At 44.8% G+C, this 22,352-nt stretch overlaps 2 protein-coding genes across 5 annotated transcripts in view; both read left to right on the top strand.

Moving 5' to 3' along the window:
* The first annotated feature begins 63 nt into the window (after positions 1-63).
* KCTD21 (potassium channel tetramerization domain containing 21) lies at positions 64-18,472 on the top strand. Of its 4 annotated transcripts, XM_075919490.1 has the most exons (3): positions 134-201; positions 8,179-8,247; positions 12,853-18,472. In XM_075919490.1, the coding sequence occupies exon 3, from the start codon at positions 12,883-12,885 to the stop codon at positions 13,663-13,665; it is 783 nt and encodes a 260-aa protein (XP_075775605.1). In that variant the 5' UTR covers positions 134-201; positions 8,179-8,247; positions 12,853-12,882; the 3' UTR covers positions 13,666-18,472. The 4 variants fall into 4 exon arrangements, with proteins under 4 accessions (XP_075775604.1, XP_075775605.1, XP_075775603.1 ...); XM_075919489.1 differs by lacking the exon at positions 8,179-8,247 and having other exon boundaries at positions 64-202; positions 12,853-18,471; XM_075919488.1 differs by lacking the exons at positions 134-201; positions 8,179-8,247 and adding an exon at positions 213-563.
* ALG8 (ALG8 alpha-1,3-glucosyltransferase) overlaps positions 70-22,352 on the top strand; it is a 50,001-nt gene continuing 27,718 nt past the window's right edge. The window contains exon 1 of the mRNA XM_075919486.1: positions 70-202. The gene's annotated coding sequence lies outside the window, so the exon portion shown is untranslated. The remainder of the gene's footprint in view (positions 203-22,352) is intronic.

Genomic DNA, 22,352 nt, shown 5'->3' on the forward strand with positions numbered 1-22,352 from the left:
TGTCCTGGGGCCTGCTGGGAGTTGTAGTTCCCCTCGCCTACAGCCAGGCCATTGTCCTGGGATCCTGAGGACTACAAGGCCCAGGGAGGACTGCGGGGCTAACAGAGCCCGTTTCTAATCCTCCTCTCTCTGCCGACCCTGTGTGGGCTCGTTCCCTTTGCCCCCACCCGCCCGCGCCTGGGAAAGGGGCCAGCGGACTGAGGTGGGTGCTGGGTTGCAAGGATGTCCCCGGGACTGGGTTGCAAGGGTGTCCCCGGAGGGGGCGGATGCTTGCGGGGCTGGTGAGTCACCGTGCCCCGGGGCCGGTCCTGGGCTCTGCAGCCCCCCCCCCCCCCAGGTCCTGGCTGCGCCCCCTCGCTGGGGAGGACGGTCTGGCGCTGCAGGCTGCGGAGGAAGCGGGCAGCCTGGCTCAGACTTGCAAGACCAAGAGCTCTAAGTCCCAGGCCACAGGCTGGCGCGGTGCTTTGTTGGGGCCACGGTGCCCCGCCGCAGCACTGGACTGGCGCTTGGGATCGCCACAGCACGGTACAAGCCTTCGCTTCCCCCCCCCCTTCCCATTCCAGGTGAGTGTCCTCCTCCCCTGGAAAACAGAGGTGCGGGGCGGTGGACTGACTCGCCCCGGGCCAGTAGCAGAGCTGGGAGTGGAGAGCCCAGAAGTCCTCCCAAGTTCCTCACCCGAACAAGGGGGCGGCATTGCTGCGAGGCAGTCGTCGCAGTTTGTCATGTGGGAAGGAAGCATTTACACACTAACCACCAGAAGTGAAAGTAACTTAAATTTCTTACAGGTGTCCTATCGCATCCTGCCCATCCTTGAGGGTGGGGGGCTCAGGGCAGGGAGTGTGGGGGGGTGTGTGATATGACAGTACCTGTAAGAATAGTGACAGAGATGCAGCCGTGTTAGTCTGGTGTAGCTGAAACAAAAGACAGAACTATGTAGCACTTTAAAGTGCTACATAGTTCTGTCTTTTGTTTCAGCTACCTGTAAGAAGTATGAGTAGGGGGATCAGAGGGGCCTCAGGGCATAGGGTGGGGATGTGGGGGGTGCAGGAGTTAGGGCAGAGTGTGAGAGACGCTCAGGACAGGGAGTTGGAACTGTTCCCAAGCAGCAGTAAGAGCTTGTGTCTCCTTTGCCACCAGCTGGTGGGTTGTGGGTTCTGTCCCTGGGCCTTTGGGGAATTGTATGGGGGAATGCAGGAGTCATGAAATGGGGGTGCAGGAAGTCAGGTTGTGGGGAGTGCAGGAGTCAGTGTGGGGTGGCGAGCCCAGAGCAGGGGTGTGGAGGTGCAGGAGTCTGGACAAGAGGTTGAATGGGGGGTTGAGTGGGGTGCAGGAGTCAAGGCAGTATTGGGAAGCCCAGGGGCAGGGAGATGCATGCAAGAGTCAAGGCAGGGGGGTGGGAGGAACTTGGCTTAGAGTGCAGCTGCTGTCCGACTGCAGGATTCCCCTCTTAACATAAGGTGTGGCCCCTCCACATGTCACATGCCAGCACTTCTGTCAGATTGGCCCTGAGCTCCAGCAAAAATTAGAGCCTGCCGCCAGCTGACCCAGGTGCTGGAAGAGGCCTCGACTTCTGAGGTAGCGAAACTGGTCTTTGGCCTGGAGCAGGGTGCCTGGCTCCTGCTGCTGCTTCCAGCCTGCACCACTTTGGCACAGAACACTGCCACCCTGCCATGGTCCATGCCAAAGTCCCAGATCAAGTGGGCCAGCAGCTCCGCCCCCAAGGGCCCAGCCTCCAGGGCCCTGTAGGAGCTCATGAACTCCAGGCTGCAGAGCCTGGCCAACGGCGCCTTCTCCCAACTCTCATAGGGGTTGCCACACCCAAAGAGCCTTTCCAGTGATTCATCTGTGTGACCACATTGTCACAGGCTCACAGGCTATGCCCACACTTGGCCAGTATAATCCCTGGGAGGAACCTCCTTCAGTGCGACAGCTTGTTTTTGAAAGTCCATTCTCTCGAGGGTTAAATCCCTCTGAGCCTCCAACTGCAGCTCTCTGAGTGCCTGTCTCTCACACTGGGCTCCCTCAGGGAGTCCACTAGCTCTGGCCCCCACTCCCAGGGGGAATAATGCAGCTCTGTTCTCTAGACATGAGCGACTCTCAGCCAGCATAAAACAGGAGGGTTTATTGAGCATAGGATCTCTCAGGGCCTATAGGCCTGGCCTTCCTCAGTACAGCACATCTGAGTCTCCCCTGCATCAGGTGGGCATTGCCTGCTCCCTCTGCCCAGTCCAGAATTTCCCTCCTTTCAGCTGAAGCTTCCATATCCCTCTCCAGCAGCTCCTCTGTTGGCCTTTGTCTTCTGTCCATGTAAATGGGGTTGCCTGTGCCCCTTTCTTCTCCACCTCTCCTCTCATCCTTCTTTTATTCCCCCCTGGCTGGAACCAGCTAGTCAGGTCACCAGGGGTCCTCTCTCCACAGTCTATCGTCCTCCTGCTAGCCAGAACTGGCTGTGCCAGCCGAGCTGGGTCTCTATGTTCCAGGCTACTGGCTGAGGTCCCAAGTTCTGTGCTGGTCCCTATAACAATAAAACTCCCTGTCCACTCAGCTCCTTAAATCAGTAACACCCAGGGACATTGAGTTCCACCTGCACCTTCAAACCTCCACAAATCCCCCACTTCATCATATCTCTCCCCCCTTCAAGTCTGAACTGAGTGGGGTCCCTTAGCCAGTGACCTGGACAAGTTCAGGGCTCTCGCTCCATGATAAACCACTAGCTATAATGTTGGAATTCCCCTCAGCATCAGTTATATATGAGGCACTAGCTGCTCTGGGTCCTCCTGGACTGAAATGACTGGTGTTTATTAGGAACAGCTGCCTCAGTATACCAACCTGTGGAACTGATTCTCCACCCACACCATTTTAGCCCAGAGTACCATTTGAATTATTCTTGATTTACATTAGTCTGAGGAGAATCACACTCTACATGCAGGGCTCAATTTTCTTGGTACTGGACTATGCCCATCTTGGGGGTTAATAGCATATAAATACAGGCAGAGAGATGTTGTCCATGGATCGAACCATGAGCTTTTGGTAAGGTTTAGTTTCCAATGACAACTGGTAGGTTAGCTTTTTTGTTTGCTTGTTTTGGTTGAGTCATCTGTTAACACACAGCTGTCTCTCAAACTGCGCTTTTTTGCATTCCTTGTGTCAGTGATAATCTTTCTTGGGATGACCTTTGGAAATGATTGGAGTATATTAAGAAGTAGGGGGTAACCACTCAGCTAGTAGGTGTACTAACTTAATATGTTAATATACACCCCTGCCCAGCAATTCAACATAGGTGATAAAATGATATCCCATTGCAGCTACCAGGAGGATTTTAGGTCAGTGGAATGCAGTTCCCTATGGGGAATGTGGCCAGGACTTCAAAGAGCATGTGAAATGCTTTAGTGAAAGCACAATTAAATTGATTGGTGGGGAGGGTTGCTTTAGCTTCTTGAATATGCTGTGGGTTCAATTTGGCAGTTGGCTGCTTCCTCCTTAAATGTGTGACTTTAAAAAACTAATGGAAGGTCCCCCAAGCCCAAAGACTTTCTGAGGGGTGGGTCATGTAAGAGCTGTGAGTCACACTCTGCTTTTGCCCTGATGCTTGTATTGCTTTACAGTTGGTTCTTTTTGCCCTCCTCCATGATCTCCCTGCACTCTTCCCAACCCCCCCCCCCCCCCCCCCCCAGTAATATATAGTTTCACTTCAATTTTTCTCTCCACCCTCAGTATGGTGATTTCACTCTCCTGCTTCAATTTGACCTACGCTTTTATCTCTGACCTCCCACTATTAAATGGACTCCAACCCAATCTTCCTTTCCTTTGCCCCCACTAGGGATGTAAATGGTTAACCATTGACCCAGTAATCATTAGGCCTCCCAGTATATTTACCTGGCAACCAGTTAATCAGCCCTGTGCAAATCCCAGCAGAGGATTGGCCAGGCAGAAGCAGCCCCCCATCCCTGTGGCAAAAGGGGCCTGGTCAGAGCAGCCCTCTGCCCACGGCAACCAGGCCTGCAGGACCATGCCCCACAGAGGCAGCAGGACCACAACTCTGGCAGGACTCCAGCCCCAGCAGTTCTGCACCAGCCATCCAATGGCTAACCGGTTAAACAATGTAATTTTAATCATTTAACTATTTTAATCATTTAACCAGTTAATTATTTTAATGGGCATTTACATCCCTAGTCCCCACCCAGGGCAATCCCCTGCTTGGTTTTGGTATCCACAAGCTTTATCCCTTTATCTTTACCTACCAGTAAGCAATAAGTTCCCATCCTTTAGGTTTACCATCTCTAAGCAATAAGTGCTAGCGACCAGAAATGAGTACTACTTGTGACTGGGCTGTATGTACTGCTTTAAAGCAGTTTTCTATGCACTTCTTTGGCATTGGATAATGCCACGCTGCTCCTCAGTGTTAATTGATGAGGGATTGAGGAAGGGTGCCAAGCTGACTGCTAAAGGCAAGAAAATGGAGAGTGTTATGAAATGAATATTCATGCTCCTGTTACGTGTGTGTCTGTTTTGGAGTGGAACTTCTCCATGTCTTTTTAGGAAAAGGGCCTTCAAAGTAATAACAAAATGTTTTTTAAGGACATCAGAAGCAGGAAGCCTGCTAAACAAACAGTGGGGCCACTGGACAATTGAGATGCTAAAGGAGCACTCAAAGACAATAAGGTCATTATGGAGAAAATAAATGAATTCTTCGCTTCGGTCTTCACAGTTGAGGATGTTAGGGAGATTCCCAAACCTGAGCCATTTTTTTTAGGTAACAAATCTGAGAAATTTTCCAGATTGAGGTGTCACTAGAGGAAGTTTTGGAACAAATTGATAAACTTGACGGTAGTAAGTCATTGGGACCAGATGGCATTCACCCAAAAGTTCTGAAAAAAACCTCAAATGTGAAATTGCGGAACTATTAACTGGTTTGTAACCTATATTTTAAATCAGCTTCTTTACCTAATGACTGGAAGATAGCTAATGTGATGCCTATATTTAAAAGGAGCTGTAGAGGTGATTCTGGCAATTACAGACCAGTATGTCTAATGTCAGTACCGGGGCAAATTAGTTGAAATTATAGTAAAGAATAAAATTGACACATAGATGAACATAATTTGTTGGGGAAAATTCAACATGGTTTCTGTAAAGGGAAATCACACCTTACTTATCTACTAGAGTCCTTTGAGGGGGTCAACAAACATGTGGACCAAGGGGATCCAGTGGACATAGTGTATTTAGATTTCCAGAAAGCTTTTGACAAGTTCCCTCACCAAAGACTCTTAAGTAAAGTAAGTTGTCATGAGATAAGAGGGAAGGTCCTCTCATGGACTAATAACTGGTTAAAAGACAGGAAACAAAAGGTAGGAATAAATGGTAAGTTTTCAGAATGGATAGAGGTAACTAGTGGTGTGCCCCCCAAGATCCATGATAGAACCAATCCTATTCAGCCTAGGGATGTTAAAGATTGATTAATTGACTCACTAGTCAATTAACCTCATGAATTCTTATTGGTTACTCAACTATTCTGTAGTCCCTGGTGATGGGGACGACAGCCATTGTGCTCTGGCTCCACTCCCTGGGAGCCCCCTGCCACTCTGCACTGCTGCTGCAGCAGCATGAGGTGTCAAATGGGAGCTGGTCTGTGAGGGCAGCCAATTTAAAAACCAGCTCCCCTTGTGGACCAGCTACCTGTCACCCTGAGCTGCTGCCTCTGATACAGCAGCACAGGGTGGCAGCAGTCCCTGTCTGGGGGTGGATCTGAGCTCCCGGACAAGGCAGGAGTCAGAACTGAGCCAGGTTGCCTGCCTGCTTGCCTAACTCCTGATACACTTTAAATGCAAAGCCACAGTGTGGGTAGGTCCCAGACTTGGCACAAGCCAGGACTGAACCGGGCTGCTGGCCAGCCTGCTAAAAATGTACTGGTGGGGGAAGGGGAAGAATGGATGTAGTCTATAGCATTAACCTATAATCTTTTGTTTATCGGTTACTTGGTTAATCAACAACACTGTTACATCGCTAATTCAATCTACTTATAAATGATCTGGAGAAAGGGGTAAACAGTGAGGTGGCAAAACTTACAGACGATACTAAACTGCTCAAGGTAGTTAAGACCAAAGCAGACTGAAGAGCTTCAAAAAGAAGTAAGAAATGATTGGGCAACTCTCTTTTGTGGAAAAAGTGAATAAGGAAAAGTTATTTACTTATTCCCACAATATAAGAACTAGGGAGTCACCAAATGAAATTAATAGGCATCAGGTTTTAAACAACCAAAAGGAAGTTCTTCTTCACTCAGTGCCAACCTGTGGAACTCCTTGCCAGAGGATTGTGAAGGCTAGGACTTTAACAGGGTTAAAAAAAGAGCTAGATAGATTCATGGAGGTTAGGTCCATCAATGGATGTTAGCCAGGATGCGTAGGAATGGTGTCCCTAGCCTCTGTTTGTCTGGAAAGGGATCACTTGATTATTCCCTTTTTTGTTCACTCCCTCTGGGGCACCTGGCATTGGCCACTGTTGGAAGACGGGGTACTGGGCGAGATGGACTTTTAGTCTGACCCAGTATGATCATTCTTATGTTTAAGATGAGACTCTGATAATATTAACGGTATTTTCCTTTAAGCTCCCTAGTCTGCTAGACCAGTGACCCCATGTTACAAAATAAGAATCTGAGGCAGGCCTGGGCAAAATATGTGCTGCCGAGCCACTGGATCCACCCCACAGAGGCAGCGGGGAGCCCCAGGCAGGCTCCCTACCTTGCTGTGTGCGCCGTGCAGAAACATGGCTGCAGGGCTCTATTTTTGTTTTAAAACTGGAGAGGAGGGGGGGGGGGGGGGGGAAGTTTTAGGAACTGCCCCATCCCTAGCACATTCCTATTGGCCAGTTTCTGGTAGGCCCCAGCCAATGCGAGCTGCTTGTTGGAGTAACAGGAAGAACCACATCCCCTCTCCTTGGCTCAGTTATTCATGAAGCACATGGCCAGGCAGGCAGGCTGGCTGGTAAACATTTTAAACTTTGCAGGCAGGCAGGCTAGTTTTAGCAGCTAGCAAATAAGTCTCTTGGCCACAGCCTGCTTCTGGCACCGCAACTCTTTCCTGCCCCCCCCCTCAACATACCCAAAACCTCTGTCCCCCTCTTATACCCATAGCCCCTCCCAGATCTGGTACCCCAATCTCCTGCCCCAGATCACAATCCCCTCCTACCCTAGGTCACATCCCAAACCCTTGAACTCCAGTCTCCTGCCCTAGGTCACAACCACCTCCTTCACCCAAACTCCCTCCCAGACTCCAGTCTCCCTCCTGTACCCCAATCTTTTACCCCAAGCTCCCTTCTGTGCCCAACCTCCACCCAGACTCCGTATCTACTCCATTAATAACACGGAAAAATGCAGCCCTTGCCCACTTTCCGAAATCTTGGAGTGCCCCCCTGTCAAAAATTATTGCCCACCCCCGATCTGAGGGCATTCCTTTCCTCTGGCCATAAAGAAAGGGAGGGTGGTCATGAGCAGCCCTGGATGTGCTAAGAGATTCTAGTCCCTTCCACCTTCCTCCCAGGCAGGTCAAGAGTCCATGTGTTAGGCTACTTCCTCCAGGTACTGGGTGAGCAAGGAAAGAGGTGAGGGCTCCACATTAGTGACTGCCTCCAATTCCACTAGCACCAAATCAAACCTATAGCAAAGATGGGACACATGCAGGTATAACAAAGCAGTTAGTCTCTGGGACCTCTCACTTTCAAGACAGACAGCTTTTGGTGGAAACAGTGCTCGTATTGTCCTACACTACTGGAGTGGGAGAGCATGAGTTTTTCACAATGAGCTCAATCAAACTAAGCCCACACACACATGTACAGTAACGCCTATGTAACCCACATATCTGCTGGGTGTGGTTCATTGTCCCATCTAGTGGCACTTAGAGAGAGAGAGAGCCTTAGCTGAGAGCTTTTTAATTCAAACTATAGAGGTTCATGCACTAAGCTCCAGAGGTCCCAGGTTTGGTTTGTCTGTCAATGTTACACCTGTATTTCAGGACTTGAGACAGATGTGAATGAGTGGCCCAATTATAGTTGCCTGCCAGCCCTATCAGACTATTCTCTAGAGATGCTGTTATAATCTATCTCTACTGTGGTGCCTATAGGTCACGGCCAGCTGGCTCTGGTTAAGTAAGTGGTGAACTGAGACTTCTGTTTTTTTTGCTTACTCTGGTACTTCTCCCACCTTTACCTTGTTGGTCCGTCTTGTCTACCTGCCACACCCTGCCTGACACCTTGACTGTAAGTTCTCAGGGACTGGGACTATCTTTTGTTGTGTTTGTCTGATGCGCACCAAGCACAGTGAAGCCCTGATTCTTCACTGGGGGGTAGAGGCATTGCAAATAGTAATTCTGTCTTGAATGGAGACGGAGCAAAACACACTGATGGTCACAGTCATGGTGACTGTTAAATAGCAAGTAGCATGAATGGTAGGCTAGATTCACCAACCAGATCTAGATTTCAAAGCAAAGAGCTGTTGATCATGGTATTTTGTGAGTAGGATTTTTTACCTGATTTTGAAATAGAGTATTATATGGTCTCAATTGTGATGCAGTTTTAGACCCCCTGTTGGCAAGTGATATTTTAATGAATGAATGCTAAAGCAGCCACAAAATAAAGCATATTAGACCGAGAGCAATACGTTCTAAAAATGAGAAAAGTTGGCACATAGCCCAAATCAGATCAAGCATAATGCCTATGACTGCCTTTGAACAATTGCAGCGGCCCTACTATTTCATGTTAATGTACTCTAGAGAATGAGAATATAATCTAATAATTGGAACAACCATTTTGAAACAATTGGAAACAACTGAAAACCACCATATTTCAAGTCTTAGCTGCCCATGAACAGATAGATGCTCGGAATTTTTTCCACAGCTACCTGTAGGTGGAACCAATCCATTCCCTACCAGTGCAGAATTATTCCCTTTAATACATATCCTAGTTTTCTTGTCCATTCTTCTTTAAAATGACCCAGGAGATTGGGATTCCACTTGGGCATTATTCCAAAGACTAATAGATCTTGTCTGGATGTTCATGCTGATACTTAGCATCAATTACTTAACATTTCTTTCTTTCATTTTATAACCCCTAGTTATACTCCATTGTACTACCCTAAATAATTCATCTCCCTTGCTGGGATATACATCCATTATAGACTATCTGGTACCCTGAGACTTCTCTTAAACTACCCATATTTAGTGCTCTTAATGTTTCATGCTAATAGAGTCCCACCAGTTCACAGATGCCTGTTACTTTACTGCTCTGAATTTCTTCCAAATACGTTAAACTCTTCCTTCATGTAGGATCAGTGGTACAGGCGTGAATCTCCCCAATGGGATTTTCTTGCAAGAGAATTTCAACAATGCATAGATGGGCTGGCCACCATCCTATACCATGTTTAACCCTCTCCTAGATTGTCGTGGTATAGGTCTCTGACTCAAAGAAAAGCTGCTGCTGCAATCTGACCTTAGTTATTCTGGGTGCATTTGCTGAAAATTGCTGCTTATCCAGCTCCTTTCTGAAATGCTACTGAACAGCAGTTGGAAGTCCTGTAGGGCAAGTAGAGGAACTAGCTTTGAGATCTCTGGATTAGAAGTAGTATGTAAAAGCCATGTATTATTTATTATTGTGCATGATAATGACCGTACAGGATGGAGCCCATGCATCATGCCCCAATGAGGATTTCAGCAAAGCAGCAAGATAGACTGGCAGTTCATCCATTTTGTCTGCCTGTAGTTAACGTTTACGGGGAACGTGAGGTACAAGGTCCACTTTCATTCCCAGCCTCGTGTCAGATGCATTGGTCAGTAAGGTCAAGTCAGTGTGCTCAGGAGCTATCTACTTAAATGTCATTTGCGCTAGGGCTTTTTGGTTGTATTGAGCTGTCAGATAATAAGATGTCTTTTTTTTTTTTTTTGCAGCATTGTAAAGATAGGAGCTTTATAAATAATTGTGTAAATGAAAGCAGTTTGGCCCATTGTATCTAAATTTCATTTTACAAGACAACTGGCAAGAGAGTGCAAAAAAAAATGAAATCTTAATCCACTTTGGAGTTTTAACAATATTTTCTGTCTGAGTCAATCCAGAAAATTAAGTGAAAATTTTACTTGCTAAAACTATAATAAAATATCCTGGGAGATTGACATGCTGTATTTAGGATATATCCATTCTTTGTATGGACTTGGAAGTGACTATCTTCAAGGGTGAAAAACTAGAAGGTCAAATTTAATTACAATTTTTTGTGCTATGATCAATTGTATCAACTCATTGAAAAACACACTGCTGTCAATTGAATTACACAGCCAGGCCAGTCCTTTATATGATCTGACACATCTCCTTACATTACGTAAGCAGAAAACTATGGCTAGAATTCTTCAGGAGCAGTGCAATATCGCTGCTGACACTTCAGTGGAGAGCAGGGTTTAAGGTTGGGAAAAACATTTTTATCCTAGGAACTAGGATGTTTTTTCAAGAAACATCCCTTTCTGGCTAAAAATGGGAATGTGCCACAGGTCCTGTGGAGTTTATAGTGAACTGTGTCTGTCTATATACAGGGGTTCTTTTTGCCCAGTGTTATGAAATATGTGGGACTGCTATTAAAGCTCAAGACCTCCATTTATAGCTATACACATGCATCTAACCAATGATCTAAAGCAAAGAGCTCTGCAAGCTCAGAGAGCCAGTATAATGGGTTTAATGTACATCACCGATAATGGCATGTCAGGTAGGAGGAGGAAGGCTATTTTTGTGGTTTAGACAAAAGGCTGGGAATTGGACCTGGGCTTTCGCAAGAGCTTCCTGACCTCAGGAAAGTTGTTTAAACCAAAACGTATGTGTCCATTAATGAGGGGTGTTTCTATTCTTGGGTGCTCAGCTTCAGATGCCTTATCTTTATCAAAGAGTGGTTCTCCATAACCAGGCTGAGTCTTGAGCTGAGCACATTCATTATAAAACTGGGGCTTTGGTTATGCTATGCCTCAGTTACCTCCTCTATAAAATGGTGATCACAACCACCTGTCTCACAAGGAAAATGCAGGACAATGTAGCACTATAAAGACTAACAAGATGCTTTATTAGATGATGAGCTTTCGTGGGCCAGACCCACTTCCTCAGATCAAATAGTGGAAGAAAATAGTCACAACCATATATACCAAAGGATACAATTTAAAAAAATGAACACATATGAAAAGGACAAATCACATTTCAGAACAGGAGGGGGATGCAGGGGGGGGGGGAAAGGAAGGAAGGTAAGTGTCTGTGAATTGATGATATTAGAGGTGGGGAGAGTGGGATGTTTGTGAGCTAATGGTATTTCAAGTGCTACATTGTCCTGCATTTTGCTTCAGCTACCCCAGACTAACACGGCTACATTTCTATCACTGTCTCACAAGGGTATTTCAAATCTAAGCCTATGAATGTCTGCGGGTGCTTGGAGATCCTTGAATGAAAGGAGAGGCAAGCACATTTACTGTCTTTGTTAGCAGCTAGTGGAAAACTGATATTACAATACAAGATCATGTTGTCAGTATGTGTATTAATATGTCTGCAGAATCCATAATGGTGGCACAATATATTTCATCATTCCATAACTGCTTATTGAAATGCCTGCACTCTAGTGTGGAATGACCATACATCTTGCAGCTTAAGCTTATAGAAGACACCTACCTCTTACCTCTGGATAGGAGGGGGAGCCATCAATAGAGTGGAGTGTGAACACTCAGCTACAAGAAACAACACGAAACTGAAAACTTAAAAAAGAATTAATGGTCCTATATCACCTTAGAGACTAACAAAAAATGAAGATAGTATCATAGTACATTTTTTGTTAGGCTACATCTACACTACATGCTTCTTGCATAAGAAGCCTTTTGTTCAAGAGAATGTCCACGCTGCATGGACACACTTGTGCAAGAAAGCTTTTACCCATAGGGGTTTCTTGCGCAAGAAACCCCTCTGGAACATTCACACTTGCTTTTTTGCACAAGAACTCTTGCGCAAAAGGGGAGTTATGTCTCATAGAAGGAAGTTTACCTAGGGCAGAAAAGCCCTCTGTTCTGCCATTTTATTCTTGATTACCCTTGTGCAAAAGCGCATTTGAGGTGTGGATGCTCCACGGGTTTTTACTCAATAACAGTTGTTTTACAAAAGTTGGAGGTATGGCCCAGAATGTGTCCTAGTGGCGAAACCTGTTAGACGAGGATTGCAGTGAACCTGGAAGAACTGGAGAGCCACTTAATTATTGAATGGAGCGATCAATGGCCGTATGTGTTTGACAGTACAGCATCCTGACTCTGCACTGTGACATTTGTGTGGTCAAGGCTTGTCATTGTGGCATATCTGTGCAACATGATGAAGACAACACAAAGCAGTCTTTGAATGTTCTGCTCTGATAACTTTTGTGGTTCTGGTAAGACTCTTGCACTCTAAATAGAACATATGCTGGAGATACCAAAGATATACAACCTTCCTGATGTCTCTTTCCTTATGCACCCTAAATGTCTGTGTGGGTCAGGGGAAATGGTGAGTGCATGGGAGATATGGGATTGGATGGGCACAGTATGAAACCTTGACTCTAGTGAAGACAGGGTGTAAGATTTTACCCTCATTTAGGAAGGGAAGTGGTGGAAGTACTAAAATGAACAACAGAAAGCCCTTCTAAATGTCTTTTGGAAGCCAGAACAAGATTGTATTTTCTGTCTCGTATGCCAGTGATCACCTCTAAAATCTTACTTATCTCTAAAGTCTGTGGGTTTTATCCTGAGATAGACATAGAAATTTTGCCCAGAGTGATAATTTTTAACATCTAAATGTGTTGTCTTTGGTTTTTTTTCCCCCACCCTCCAGTATTATTCCCAGCATTGTGGATTTTCCAGCATGTCAGAACCTATAACGCTCAATGTTGGAGGAAAACTGTACACCACTTCCCTGTCTACCCTGACAAGTTTTCCAGACTCTATGTTGGGTGCTATGTTTAGTGGAAAGATGCCAACCAAGAGGGATAGCCAAGGCAACTGTTTCATTGACAGAGATGGCAAAGTGTTCCGCTACATCCTAAACTTCTTGAGAACATCCCACTTGGACCTCCCTGAGGACTTCCAGGAAATGGGCTTGTTGCGCCGGGAAGTGGATTTTTATCAAGTCCAGCCACTGATTGAAGCGTTGCAAGAGAAGGAGGTGGAGCTGTCCAAAGCTGAGAAGAATGCCATGCTTAATATCACTTTGGATCAGAGGACACAAACTGTTCACTTCACGGTTCGGGAAGCACCCCAGATCTACAGCCTGTCTTCTTCCAACATGGAAGTATTTAGTGCCCACATATTCAGCACGTCATCTCTGTTCTTGAAGCTTCTGGGTTCCAAACTTTACTATTGCTTCAATGGTAACCTATCTTCAATATCCAGCTTCCTGAAGGACTCCAACCACTTGACCTTAGATTGGGTCGCACCTGTGGAAGGCCTGCCAGAAGAGGAGTACACTAGACAGAACTTAAAGAGACTTTGGGTGTTGCCAGCTAATAAGCAAATTAATAGCTTCCAGGTGTTTGTGGAAGAGGTGCTAAAAATAGCCATGAGTGATGGCTTTTGTGTGGATTCCTCCCACCCACATGCCTCTGATTTAATGAATAATAAGATTATTCGATTAATTCGGTACAAGTAAAAATAGCCTGTTAAGATATCAGGATAGACATAACCCAACACGGTGTTTTGTTTTAAGACCCACTTCAAGACGCAGTAGCAAACAGCTTACTACAAAATTGTGATAATCTTCATTAAGAATCACTAACTGTGACTTGATTTTTCCTATACTGAATTTATCATTATGTCCTTTCAGAATATGTCTATATTCTAGATGGATGAAGTACTGTCTACTGTCTTGAGTTGGGTTAGGAATTAAGGAGTCCTGGGCTCCATTTCTTCCTTTGCCACAGATTTGCTGGGTGATTATGGGCCGGTCACTTCTCTCTGATTCTGTTTTCCCATTGGAGAAGAGGGATAATAATACTTACTTCAAAAGAATGCCATGAGGCTTAAATAATGAAGTTTACATATCACCATGAGATCGTCCATTGCAGTGTTTATAGAGTTTCAGAGTTCTATTGAGTGCAATGGGTCTGATTCTCTTATCACATTGTGTAGCTAATTATACCTGGCTAGAGTGGCTGTAGACTGCTACCAGGTCAGCAGGATAGAGATTTCACTCTCACACACCAGGTATAATCAACTATGCAAGGAAGTGGAGGCTGTGGCTCAGTGTTTAAACTGAAGTCGTCTTGTCCCACTGAAGGCTAGTTCTTTTCCCTGTAATGAACTCTCAATCCTGTTCTTTTATTGGAGTATCCATGTTTGCACTAGGCCAGTGGTTCCCAACCTTTTCAAGCATATGGACCCCTTTTCAATCTGTTAAAATTTTACGCCCCCCCCCCCCCAAAAAAAGGGGAGCAGCAGGAAAGCAGCAGCCAGCACATCCCTTGGCTTGTGCTGCTTCCTCAGCTCCCACTTCCTCCAACCCCTGCTCATCCATGGAGGATACAGTGAGGGGGTTCTTATGGCCAAAGACAGCTCCTGCCCTGGCACTCCACCCTTGGCAAGCATGGAATCCTGGGGAAGAAAAAAAAAGAAAAGGAAAAGAAAAGTAAGGGTCAGGCCCACTGTGGGACTGGGAGGAGGGAGAGGACTGGAGCGTAAACGGCAGCGCAGCTAGTGGCGGGAGGACGGATGGTGCCTCCTGAGCTATCAAGATCCCATCTTGAGGATGGGAAGCATGTGCATGTGGCTGGTCGCACATGGAAAGTCCCAGGCCCTCAGTGGGCCTGATCCTTACTTTTCCTTTCCTAAATTTTCCACAGACCCCCTACAGTACCATCGTGGACTCCCAGGGGTCTGCGGACCCCAGGTTGGAAACCACTGTACTAGGCAATTTGGATGCCATTGCAGAGAAAATAACACTGTCTACTACATAGGTTTTTTTATTTAAACGTGTGGAAACACTTAAATCTTATTAGGCTCAAATGCATTAAAGGTAACTAGGTTTAGTCTTTCTGATAATGGTATGTGTGTTTAAAGGATAGTTTTGGAAAACGCTTTTTGTTCTGAAGATTATTAAGAGAATACAAAGTAGCGGCCTCCAAATGTATTCTAAATAGTTTGGACCACATCCACACATGCCCCACACCTTCTCTTTGGGCACGTGCTTCTTAGGGGAAAGGTGTACTGAAGGCTTCATAGCTGTACTAAACATAATGCAGCTTCATAGCTGTACTAAACATAGTTTGCCTTTTGGAATAAAATTCATCCCTTCTATAAGATTATACATGAGAAGCTCTCTAGTTACTTTTCTTCAGTAAGGACCAGGGTCCTGATTCTCCTTGTACCTGGTGCATTGTTTGCACTAGTGCCAAGTGAGTGTTGTAAGAGACTACCCAATCAGAATGGAAGCATTTTATACCTATTGTGCTCTGGTGTGAATTACTACACACAAGGGAAGGAAATGGAGAACTAGCTCAGTAGAAATGGTGGAAATGGTCAAGCTCTTTAACTAAGGCCTTGTCTGCTCTATAACTTCTAATAACATTTCTAATCACTTAGCAGCATGGTTTGCTCTAAACATAATTAGCATCCACTCCAACCATGCTGAGCACTCAGGCATGAGTTGCCATGACTACTGTGGTCCTTGCAAGCATTATAGACTAGCAGTTGTCTTTCTGGAAGTAAGTCATCACCCTCAAACGCTGACTGCAATGGGAAACCTCTGGATGCTGTCTAGTATCTGTCAGCATTAATGAAGGGAGAATACAGTGGTCTATAAAGCATCCAATAACTAGCATCCATACCTGCATTTTTATTGTCTCCAGAAGCTTTTAAATGAGATCTGTATTTTTACAAAGCTTAGCCTCGTCTCAGTCCCTGCTTCAAAAAGTAGCATGGTGCTGACCCAGCTTATAAGTTACCATTGCATAAGAGTTGTATTTTGTTTCTGTTATTAAAATGTATAAAATCTGTGCAACTTTGTGACCAAGCTGTACTGGCTGTTGATGGTAAAAACCCAGATGCTGCAGCAAGTGGTATGAGCAGCTTGACATACAACACCACTTCCCGAGTCAGTGCTGCATCAGTGTGATACAGGAAGCACCAGCCAACTGTAGATTCTGCCTTTTGGGTGAGATGTAAAATTGAGGTCCTACCCCCTTCTAATAGGGGTTGGTAATAATTATTGAAGGGGGGCCACTTTGTGAATTTCAGAAGTGGCTGTGGGCTGTCCCGGAAGGGGCGGGATCTCAGGTGGAAGAGGCTGGGGTGGGAGACTTCAAGTGCTCCCCCGCCCACAGACCCTGATATGCCTCGCGGCGGGGGGAGCGTATGAAGTCTCCTCCCCTGCCAGAGGTGCATGGTTCCCTCTGGTGCCACACACCTCTGGCGGGGGAGGAGACTTCACATGCTCTCCCAACCCCAGGTCTAGATGCCCACCCCTGCCTTATAGCCATTAAAAGTCATATGGAAGCTTTCACAAGATTGAGGATTGTAATCCTGATATCCTGGCCAAGAACCGATATCCGGAATTATTTTTCCAATTGAAAATCTCCTTGCCATTTCAGCGGAACCAGGTACTGTTCTTCCCACCCTGTCTGAAACTGTTGCATGGCTTTAAACAACTACCATGTTCCACACCAGTGGTGAAGCAAAGTGATTGCTGTGTGAATCAGCTTATACAATGTATAGCTTAAACTGTATGTTAATGTGCTGTAAAATGATTAGTATGACTTCCAGATCTCAGAAGTACTGCTATAACCAGAATTATGCCATAAAAGCAAACAACACTACAGCCAAGGTGTTTTAATAGAATTTCTGGGGCACTTTGGGAAGATAGAACTTTCTTCCTCCTCTGAGAGAAGGATTTAGATTTCCTACAAGACTGTTTCTGCCTCATGTTGCAGATGACTCAATAGACTATCTATCCTTAAGTGCACGTGTTCATCTGTGGTAAACTCTTCAGGGGAGAGCAGTTATCGGAAAAAGGAGTAAAAATCTGGAGTTCTTTGATATCACTCCCTTTGTGGGCTTGGGCAAGTCATAAAACACCCCTTCCTGTGTTTCCCAATCTGTAAAATGGAGGGGAAAGTACTTATTGAGGCCCATAAGTGCACTGTCAGGCTTAATGCTTGAAAAACATATAAGTGTTACAAATGCTAAGTATTAATACTAATAAGTCAGCTTGGTGTCATCTCCTGGGGTAGGATCTAAAGTAGAGTTTGTGAGAAAATCCTTTTAATGCAAATGCAGCATCTCGAGAAAGATCAGATGGCCAGAATGAGTTAGTATGGCTACAGACCTACACGGTTGGGGATGAGAATAACATCAGTTTAATGAATAAAAGTCTGTTCGGAGACTCCATGCTTGCAGCTTCCTTCCACACTAGAGTGGAGGTTAGGCTAATGTTTAGCTATATCAGTACTATGCCTCTCTTTCCTCCACCAAGGATGAGCCATGTACTAGGTTTATAGGGAGTGGCAAATCTGATCTTCAACAACTCATGCAATAGGGACTCTTACTAACACTGCTTTGTAAACTAAATCTGGGATCATCTGATGCTTCATAGACAATGGAAAAACTATGAAACAGACAGATGTTTTCCCAGATTCCATCATACTTAAAAGTATAGAAAATGATGGATTTATTTTAAAATATTTAACTCTCTTAATTCTACATGTTAAATTCTCAAATAATCTCCAGAGCCACCTATTCTGGGTGGGATGGGTAATATGAACATAAACATGCAGATCATACCCCCTAATCTTGGAAGAACTCCTCTGATGGCTCTTGTTCTAGACAACATGAGGACTGGTGTGATATATCCATGGATTCTAAAGGAAGCTAAAAATCTTGACATGGGCACCATTCTCCAATTTTTTTTCTGGCTTTAGGATTTTACAGTTGGCCAGAATCTGGTCCCAAATTTGCTAAGAGAGCTATTCCTACAACTTACTGCTGTCTGAAAAATATCAGAAGGTATTTTATTTCCTGTCTTTGAGAGTTTATAGTGTATTTTAATTTTACACTTTTTTCTGACTGTAGCTCTTTTCTGAATAACGTTACCAAAAATGTACTTTAAAAATAAGTAAATAAAATGTTAGTAGTGGTGCATTTAGATTAGTTGATGGACATAAATTTGTTTGCAAGCAAAAATTTAATGGTGTTTTCTGAAGTTATAGTTTATTCCCTCCTCTCTAGGACTTTACATAGCATATTATCATACTGTTATCACCCAGAAGGCATTGTTCCTATGAACTGCACTGAGAATTCTGCAATACTTACCCAGCAAGTAATGCAACCAAACTAATTTAGAATAATCCTAGTGTGGATTAGGGATGTAATAGTGTAGTTGATTAACCGATAAACAAAAGCTTATAGGTTAATGCTATAGACAACATGCATTTGCCTCCCACCCCTTGCCAGTAAATTTTTTAGCAGGATGGCCAGCAGCCCAGCTCAGTCCCAATTTGCACTGGGTCCTGGACCTACCTCTGCAGTGTCTCTGCCTTAAGTGTATTGGGACCAGATAGGCAGGCAGCCTGGCTCAGTTCGGCTTCATTTAAATTTAAATGGCTGCCGCACTGAGCCGACAAACAGCTAATCAGCTGTTTGTCGGCTCAGCGCGCTAGTCTGGACACTCCCGCACCGACCTGAAAGCCCTTTTATCGACCTCCCCGTTATGCCTCGTAGGATGAGGTTTACCGGGAAGGTCGATAAAGGGCTTTCATGTTGGCAGGGGAGCGTCCAGACTGCCCCGATCTGCCGACAAACAGCTGATCGGCAGAGCGGGGCAGCCATTTAAATTTAAATGAAACCGCGATTATTTAAATCGCAGCTTTATTTCCCTTTGCTGAACAAACAAATCTACATGGCTCCGTCGACGGAGCCATGTAGTCTAGACGTACCCTAAGGGTATGTCTTCACTTGATCCTTATCTCGAGATAGGGATGCAAATGTACTGTACCGAAATTTCTAATGAAGCACAGGATTTGAATATCCTGCGCTTAATTAGCATAATTGCGTCCAGTTGCCATTTTGAAATCATATTATTGTGAAATAAAACGCCCTGTGTAGCAGCGTTATTTCGAGAGAAAACCCTTCTCTCAAAATAATTTTTACTCCTCATACAATGAGGATTTAGCTCCATTTTCAAATAGCCACAATTCAGCAGTTGCTGGATAGTAGTTGATGCACCTGCACCAGTGCTGACTCCCTAGGCTAAATAATAGCACATATAGGAATTTATGCTAATTAAGGTGACACTTAGCCTTTTTTCCATTGGGATAATCCCTGATTAGCTCCCCCAGTGTAAATCCCAATTTGCAATTGTCTACATTTAGGAGTAAACACAGATGCAACTAATGTATAACTTAACTCTTCCTCAGTGTTACCTCAGTGAGCTGAGAGTTTGGACAGCCACACAGGAGAGAGGCACCCACAGCCAGCAGCATATGTTTCAACTGGTGTTGCACACCTGCACATTCCTCGGTGCAAATAACAAAATTTATTCTGCACATGGATTGAAAGAGGGAACAATGTCTGTGCTGCCACCATTTATTACTGGTATTGTGTAGCAGTGCAGCACAGATCTTTAAACTTTGCAGGTGTGTGTGGGGGGGTGTCTTTTTACCTTATTTATAATTGATGGCATGATAGTACATTGGCACTTAGGGTTAGCCATAATAATAACGATACTTGGGTGAAAGTTCTGATTTAACTGCTCTTTTTATTATTTGTGACTGAGAAAGGGCTGTTTTAGTATTTTTTTCCCATAACATTTAATATATTTTGTTAGTAACTGGTGGGTGCAATCATGGCACATATCTGAATAAGTGTACATGATCTCAATACTGGTGCACAAGCCAAAACTCTCATTGCTCATGGATGGAAAATAGAGGGAACACTGGTCAGCACTCTTCAACACTACTACTGGATTCTACATAGTCTACCACCCATGTTCTGTCTTGACTTAGATTAGGATGGGGCACAAAAGTGTTAGGCTTCAATCCTTAGAGGTGTGCTACAGCTGTTGTGATGGAGGTCTCTTATAAGTGCTATTAATTATTACACCCTTGCAAAATTCTACTTGCCTATTCATCCAGCCTAAGAAGTACTTTTTACTAAGGATGTGAATGGATAACCGGTTAGCCAGTTATCTGGTAAGCATCACTCTTAGGCTATGTCTACACTGGTGGCTTCTTGTGCAAGAACATCTTGCGCAAGTGTTCTTGTGCAAGAAGTCTTGCACAAGAAAACGTCCACACTGCCATGTGCGAGCTGTGCTTTTGCGCAAGAGCATCCATGGCAGTGTGGACGCTCTCTTGCGCAAGAAAGCTCTGATGGCCATTTTAGCTATAGGGCTTTCTTGCGCAAAAAATCCCTGCCAAGCATCCACACTGCCCTCTTGCACAAGAGCTCCTGCACAAGAGGGCTTACACCTGTTAAAAAAGAGCGTAGCTCTTGCGCAGGGATCCCTCTCTTACTACACCGTACTGTAAATTTACTTGCGCAAGAGCGGGCGGGCAGTGTGGACGCTCTGCAGATTCTTGCACAAAACCGGCCGTACTTGTGCAAGAAGCCACGAGTGTAGACATAGCCTTACTGGGTAACAGTTAACTGGTTCCCTGGGAGCAACTCTGCCAGGTCCCCATGCGGGGCTGCCACGTGGCAGCCTGCCCACCCTGCATGACTGGCAGCTGAGGCCAGAAGCTGGCAGCTAGCCCCCCACAGGGCTGGGAACAGGAACCACAGGAGCTTGAGGCTACTCCAACTGTGCTGAAACAGACCCTCCTCCAGGGATTACGCTTAGTTGATTAACCTGTTAAACATTAAGTTAACCTAACATTTAACCAGTTAACTAAGCAAAGGAGACTCAATCATATTCTACTTGTAGCAGGGACAACTTATGGGCAATTTTGCAAAGTTGCAAGCATTACCAGTAATTGTAGCTAGCTCCAGTGGTTTCCAATTTGTGGTCCCTGGGAAATTTAAAAATAAGGATCAGGTCCACGATGATGGACCCAATCCTTTCTTTTTCTCGTTTTCTCTCTCTTTTTCTTTCTTTTCTTATTTCCCTTTCTTGTCTCTCTCTCTTTTCCTTTTTCTCTCTTCTTTTTCTCCCTCTTTTCTCTCTTTTGTCTCTTCCCCCCTTTTCTCTCCATTTTTCTTTCTTTTCTTTTTTTCCCCTTTTTCCTGTTATTCTCTCTCTCCTTTTTTCTTTCTCTCTCTCTCTTTTTTTTCTTTTCTCCTAAGGGGAGAAATTGTAATAGATTGAAAAAGGTTGCTCAAAAAGGTTGGGAACCACTGCTCCAAGCCATTGATTGGCCTTCCCGGCAGTGGTTCAGACTCTGGAGGATAATATGAGGTTTATTAGAAGGTAAAATAAAAAAAACAAGTTAAAAATCACCTAGAAAAGTTAGATGCCTGCAAGTCACCAGGGCCTGATGAAATGCATCCTAGAATACTCAAGGAGCTGACAGAGGAGGTATCTGAGCCTCTAGCTATCATCTTTGGAAAATCATGGGCTACAGGACAGATTCCAGAGGACTGAAAAAGGGCAAATATAGTGCCCATCTATAAAAAGGGAAATAAGAACAACCCAGGAAACTATAGACCAGTTAGTTTAACTTCTGTGCCAGGGAAGATAATAGAGTAAGTAATTAAGGAAATCATCTGTAAACACTTGGAAAGTGGCAAGGTGATAGGGAACAGCCAGCATGGATTTGTAAAGAACAAATCATGTCAAACCAATCTGATAGCTTTCTTTAATAGGATAACAAATCTTGTGGATAAGGGAGAAGCAGTAGATGTGGTATACCTAGACTTTAGTAAGGCGTTTGATACGGTCTTGCATGATATTCTTATCAATAAACTAGGTAAATACAACTTAGATGGGGCTACTATAAGGTGGGTGCATAACTGGCTGGATAACCGTACTCAGGGAGTAGTTATTAATGGTTCATAATCCTTCTGGAAAGGCATAACAAGTAGGGTTACGCAGGGGTCTGTTTTGGGACTGGCTTTGTTCAATATCTTCATCAACGATTTAGATATTGGATAGAAAGTAAGCTTATTAAGTTTGCAGATGATACCAAGCTGGGATGGGCTGCGACTAATCTGGAGGATAGGGTCATAATTCAAAATGACCTGGACAAATTGGAGAACTGGTCTGAGGTAAATAGGATGAAGTTTAATAAAGACAAATGCAAAGTGCTCCACTTAGGAAGGAACAATCAGTTTCATACATACAGAATGGGAAGTGACTGTCTGGGAAGGAGTATGGCAGAAAGGGATCTAGGGGTTATAGTGGACCATAAG

Source organism: Pelodiscus sinensis, chromosome 1, assembly GCF_049634645.1.
Source record: "Pelodiscus sinensis isolate JC-2024 chromosome 1, ASM4963464v1, whole genome shotgun sequence".
Taxonomy (NCBI): domain Eukaryota; kingdom Metazoa; phylum Chordata; order Testudines; family Trionychidae; genus Pelodiscus; species Pelodiscus sinensis.